This window comes from Betta splendens, chromosome 24, assembly GCF_900634795.4.
Source record: "Betta splendens chromosome 24, fBetSpl5.4, whole genome shotgun sequence".
Classification (NCBI taxonomy): domain Eukaryota; kingdom Metazoa; phylum Chordata; class Actinopteri; order Anabantiformes; family Osphronemidae; genus Betta; species Betta splendens.
The window spans coordinates 12,149,665-12,155,664 of record NC_040901.2 but is presented as its reverse complement, the minus strand read 5'-3'; the positions used below and the strand labels follow the sequence as shown (position 1 = coordinate 12,155,664).

The following is a 6,000-nucleotide window of genomic DNA, read 5'->3' as shown; positions in this document are numbered from 1 at the left end:
TGTTTAAACAAATCTACATTTTATTTTTTCAGCAGTGCATATACAACATGTTAGTGGTACAGGTGTGTATTTCTGGGTTATATATGAGTTATGACCAGCAAAATGTAATAAAAACAGACGCATTACAGACATTTTCCTAAAGTTGCATAAAGAAACGTCTGCTTGATGCCAAGTGCACATTTCGAAACCAAACATGTTAAAAGTGAACTTGAAATCCTGCACATGGAAGCAGTCGGCTGCAGCTGTGCTCCGACTTTCAAAGCTAAGGTACTGACATGCTGCAGATTTTTAGAGTGTTTAGGTTGGTTGACCCCGCGAAACCAAAGCTTTGACCTGAGGTGACTAATCAGGAAATCACATCTCCGCATCCCCTCTGCAGAGACGTGATCTGGAACCAAACACGGGTCAGGACGCGTTGGACGAGCAGAGGGTCGACTGGAGGCGACGCCGGCGGGATTCAGGTGATTGTCTGAACTCCTTTCACCTGATTCTGTCTATTTCTAGCAGCAAAAGGCTTTTGTAGATGCTCTGCAGCCAAAGTCGGACCAAGTACCTCTAAGTGATGATGGTACTTTTGTTATAGTACTTCTTCACACCAGTGGCTCAGGCCAAAGTCTCTTATCTTCCCATCTAGAGGTTGTGATTATTAAGACCTTCACCACAGAAGACGGTAGATATAGAACATCAAATAAACGTGTAAATCATCCTTTCAGACACATTCAGGAGTGATGTTAAAAAATCTTATATTCATATTATACGACCAAGTGAAACCAGGTAACTGTTGCATCAGTGTGTATATATAATATACATTCATTATAACATGGTGTAACTCTTTCTGGTGAAGATAAAAAGGAGAATATCAAAGGTCAGTTCTGCTTCTATCAGACACTGCTTAGTTTGAACCACTGCAGCCGAACGCTGAATAATTCATCTCAGATTTATCTCAGATCACACATTTCCTCAGAACACGTGTAAACACAAAGCTCGTTTCTAAGAAAAGGCTTCAGAGGAATTCCAATCAATAATATTTTCTTTTCTCTGGTTTCAATGGATTACCCCATGTTTAAATAGGAGATGACAAATAAGCAAAGTAAAAACACACTGAAGGAGCCCGAGGTGTTGTCTTTGGCCTCGGGGCAAAAGTCTGTGACCGGAGGGATGAATGTTATGTCTTCAGATGAACAACAGACAGCAGGAGTAAACACAGCGGCCTGGCTGCCATTCAGTCCAACTGTCACACACACACACACACGCACACACACACACACACACTTACACACACATACACGCACACGCACACGCACACACACACACACACACACTTACACACACATACACGCACACGCACACACACACATACACACACACATACACACAGACACACACACACATACACGCACACGCACACACACACACACACACACACATACACGCACACGCACACACAAGCTTACATACACACACCCACGCACGCACGCACACACACACGCACGCACGCACGCACGCACGCTCTTTTCTAAACAAACACCACGTTCGCTCCCGTGAACTGAACCTGCTCCTTTAGGCACGTTTGTGTTGCATAGTCATACGATTTCAGGCAACTGTGACCTTTGGCAGCATCACGAGGCCGTGAGACGCTGGTGACTGGAGACGGAGGTGATGAAGTGTCTGTAGCTTCTCAGACGCTTCTTCACACATCATATTTCAATTTACTACTCAAATCCTCCTGCGTGAAAGTTGAAAAGCTGAACAATGTGAACAAACAAAAAAATCTGCAGCTCAGACACAGATATTCTTTATCTTTAGAACGCGCCTTTGATATTCATACACATGGTTCTTCCTCGTCTGTTACGTATTATAATATCAGGCACGAACGCGTGTGTTTAAGGCCTGACACCGATCATCTTCTCCTCTAACGTCTGGAATAATAGAATTAGCTTCAATGCTACAGGGACACATCTGGATGGTTTCTCACCTCATTTTCCCATTTCCAAACTCCCCTGTTCATCTGTTCACCCCTGTTCTCCGCTCGCTCGCTCGCTCGTCTTCTGTGACGCAGTCGTGGTTTGAAGCAGAAACCTCAGCAAACACTGAGTCCCTTGACATCATGCGCCAGTCATTTCTGGCTGCGGTGGCAGTAAAACAGCTTTGTCTCCTTTTGTTTGGACACAAACTCGTAAATGAACATTGTGTGTGTGGATGATTCCTGACTCCACCACAGTTTAGAGGAGTGTGTGTGTGTGTGTGTGTGTGTGTGTGGGGGGGGGGGTTCACCCAGCGCCACGGGGGAAACGATGGCTTGAGACTTTTCCCCGATTTCAAGGTGCACTGGAACATGTTCCCTCTTCAAATTCAAACCACGACTGAGCAAAAAGACGGCACATGTTTAATTCTGACCTGCGGCTCAGCGACTTCTCATGGCTCCAGAAGACGAGCGAGCGAGGAGAGAGAGCAGCGACCCTTGAAACGGGAGTGTGTGTGTGTGTGTGTGTGTGTGTGAGTGAGCGAGTGTGTGCGTGTGTGTGTGTGCGTGTGTGTGTGTGCGTGAGCATGTGTGTGTGAGCGTGTGTGTGTGTGTGTGTGTGTGTGTGTGTGTGTGTGTGTGTGTGTGTGTGTGTGTGTGTGTGTGTGTGTGAGCGTGTGCTTTAATGCTGACACAAGCCCACCTCTCGCCCTCAGCGTGTTGTAAATCACACATCAGTGTTCTCTCTCCATCATCATCGCTCAGCTGTAAATGACTCCTAACCTCGTTCCAAATCCTCTTAGTTGCTGTTGATGTTTTTTTACGACTGTGAAGCCCAGAATCATCGCTGAGTTGGTGACATGTGGTCAAATGCAGCAGTAACTGCCTTTCTCCTGCCCACTTATTATTTATTGGCCAGTTGCTCATCCAGCTGTCAAAGCAATGTTCCTTTAGTCCAAGTTGCTGAAACAAGACTGATGCTGCTGGAATTGAGCTTGAAACAAGAACAGATCAGCTGATGATCGGCTGCATAGACGACGCTCTGAATAAACAAAGACCTGTTAGACTCAGAGGCCTGCGCTCTTATTTTGAAGGGCCACGGCCGACTGGCGCCTATCTCTCCCTCTTCTGTGTCTCTCCTGATGACGCTCACCTGTTGCCAGGTCATTGGTTTTCTCCTGTCGCCTCTGAAGCCTGTCCTGTAACCTGCTTAGTGTCTCTGTCCACGTCCTGTTGCTTTGCCTGTGTTTAGCGCTGAAGCAGTGAGAATGTGACGCTCAGACGTCAGAGGCTCGGTGTTACCCGCCCTTCTAGGATTTGTTAGTGTTGTCAGCTCTTATGTGAATATGTGAATATGGATGGAAACCTTCACTGATGAAACATACAAACCTTAAAATAAAAACAAAGCGCTTTTGCAGATGTTTTAAGAGGAACATTCAGAGATGCTCTGGCTGTAAACAGCTGCTGTCTGTTGAAGTCTAGCTCCTCTGCAGCGCTGCATTAATTATGACATCATCCTGCATTGGTTATGACATCATCCTGGAGCGGGGACGCGGTCTGTTCGCGTCCTCAGCTCCATCTACTACGGCGGTGGAGCTGCGCAGGCTCAGCCTCGACCGGGACCGAAGCCTCTGACCTGCGCTTTAGCGTCTCTGCAGGCGAGCCCTCGGTGCTAATGATAAAAACAGAACTTGGAAAATGTCTTTAATTGAGTCTTGTGGCTGAAACAGTCACGTTCAGGTGTAAACCCGGCGGCGGCGCGGTGCTGATGCCGCGTATCCGGGGCTCAGACGCTGCAGGTCACGCCCGCGTCCTCCACGTGGCCGCAGTTGGTTTTGCCCCAGCCAGAAAACTTACACTGGTGGATGGTGTCCTCGGTGCCCAAGCAGGCGACGTCGTCCATCCAGATCAGACCCGCTCCTGCACAGAGACGGCGACAGGTTAGAACCGCAGCGGAACCCGCGGGTCCTCGTCGCGCTGCTGGGAGGCGTCGGGCTGGAGCTGATCAGAGGCGCTGCGCTCCAGCTGCTGAGCAGATCTCTTGGCCGGATCACTTTCTCAATAAACTTTGGTTCCTGTTTGTAAAGCCAGGATCACTGGAGGCGTCGCAGAGTCCCAGATGCTTGGGTTTTGCAACAGCCATCGGAGGAGATGCTCCTCAGCTGCAGGGGAGCGGGACATTTGGTCCCACTCCCGCTGATAATGCAGATGTGCGTAAACAGAGGTGAGAGGAGTCGCCCGCGCTGTGACTCATCAGATAATCAGACGTGATCATCGGGGGTTCACTCAGCATTACACACACACAATCGGAGGATTAACAGTGTTTAGTTTGTCATTGTGGAGATCTGGGTTTTATGAGGTCAAACACTGGTTCAGCCTCAGGGCAGGCGGCTCCTCGGGACAAACTCAGGCCTGGAACCAACTGAAGCTTCAGCTTTATTTTCTCTAAAACTGGCAAAAAGTTCACACAGCTGACGAGTAAGTTATTATTGTTTGTGAGTGGAAACGTGCAGAAATCATGGGAACAGGGATTGATGTGTTTCTGCTTTATTTAACCATATCTAAGAAACCTGGTGATTCTCTATGTGCAAATATTTCATCAATGAGACTAATCTGCAAAGTCAGTTTAGTCGTGGTTAAAATCTGCAGGAACGTCTGACGTGATCTGTGGAAACTGTGACATGAAGTCAACGTCTGAAGGACATAAAAGCGCCATAAACACTGGAAACACTGATCAGATGAAAGCAAAGTGAATCAGGTCGTATCAGATCGGGTCCGTAAACCTGGACACAGTGACCTCACAGCTTGTGGGAGCTGAAATCAGCGTTGACCTCCATCTTCCATCGCTTTTATAGAGCGACACAGAAAGTTTCCATCATCGACGACAAACAGAAACGTCTGAGGAGTTTGAGCCCAAACGACGAGTTGTGTCACTCTGCACAGTGAAGCATCCTTTAAAGTTCGTGGCTTGTTTCACACGCAAAGGAGGAGCCATCAGCGACTGCACTCCGTGCTTTGGTACGAGTTGTTCCGTTTAGGTTTTAGCCAGAGGAACAGAAAGAACCGGGAAGAAGCAGCAGATGTGACGCTTTTTGTTTTGGACTAAATGCATCTCGTACCCGCGTCAGTTTTCAGTGGATACAAACGAAAACTTGAAGAGCATGTGGTCGATGGAACCAACAGCTCATGAATCTGAGGTTCACACGTTCAGGTCGGTTTTAATGATGTAATGTGGTCAAAATGTTCATGAAACTGTCCAACTGCGATGCATCTTTCTGTTATTGATGCACTGATGATGTCACAAACCTCACAACCACCTCCACATGTGCCGCTGTGAGAGCGGTGTGTGTGTGTGCGTGTGTGTGTTTTTGTGTTTGTGTTTATGTGTCTGCAAGTGTGCGTGCGTGTGTGTGTGTGCGTGTGTGTGTGCGTGCGTGTGCGTGCGTGCGTGCGTGTGCGTGTGTGTGCGCGTGCGTGTGTGCGCGTGTGTGTGCGTGCGTGCGTGTGTGTGTGTGCGTGCGTGCGTGCGTGCGTGCGTGCGCGCGTGTGTGCGCGTGTGTGTGCGCGTGCGTGTGTGCGTGTGTGGCGAGGCTGTGTCGGCAGCCTCGTCCAGCTGTTCCAGCTGCCTCTGAGTCCAACACAGGCCCTGAAGCCATGACATCATGTCACGAAAAGATGCTCATCCGCTCACACAAGTGTTGAACCGCTGAAACACTGGGGGACAGTTTGGAAAGAGGGACAAACCGGCAGAACCTCGGGAGCAGCGTGGATTCATCTGGATGTTATGGAGCGGACTGAGGATAGGATGTGACAAACTGCTCCACTCTCAGCGGGAGCCTCGCGTTTCAGCTGCACACTGTGACTGAATGTTTCCTCAGAACACACTGAGACTAAACTAGTTATTTAGGGTCAGAGCTTCAAGTTTAGAAACGCGGCTCAGAGGCTTTTTTAAAGGCTCTGAAGGAGTTAAAACGGGACGGATTTGACTTCCAGGTGGGTCCAAATTGAGCTCAGCCGTGATGTCAGTCGCTGCTGCT

General features: G+C 48.6%; 1 protein-coding gene across 2 annotated transcripts in view; it reads right to left on the bottom strand.

Annotated features, from left to right (window-relative positions):
* scara5 (scavenger receptor class A, member 5 (putative)) overlaps positions 1-6,000 on the bottom strand; it is a 33,923-nt gene continuing 27,923 nt past the window's right edge. For both annotated transcript variants that reach the window (XM_029141448.3, XM_029141447.3), the window contains exon 12: positions 1-3,883. In XM_029141448.3, the coding sequence (XP_028997281.1) occupies positions 3,750-3,883 (134 nt within the window). In that variant the 3' untranslated portion in view covers positions 1-3,749. The remainder of the gene's footprint in view (positions 3,884-6,000) is intronic.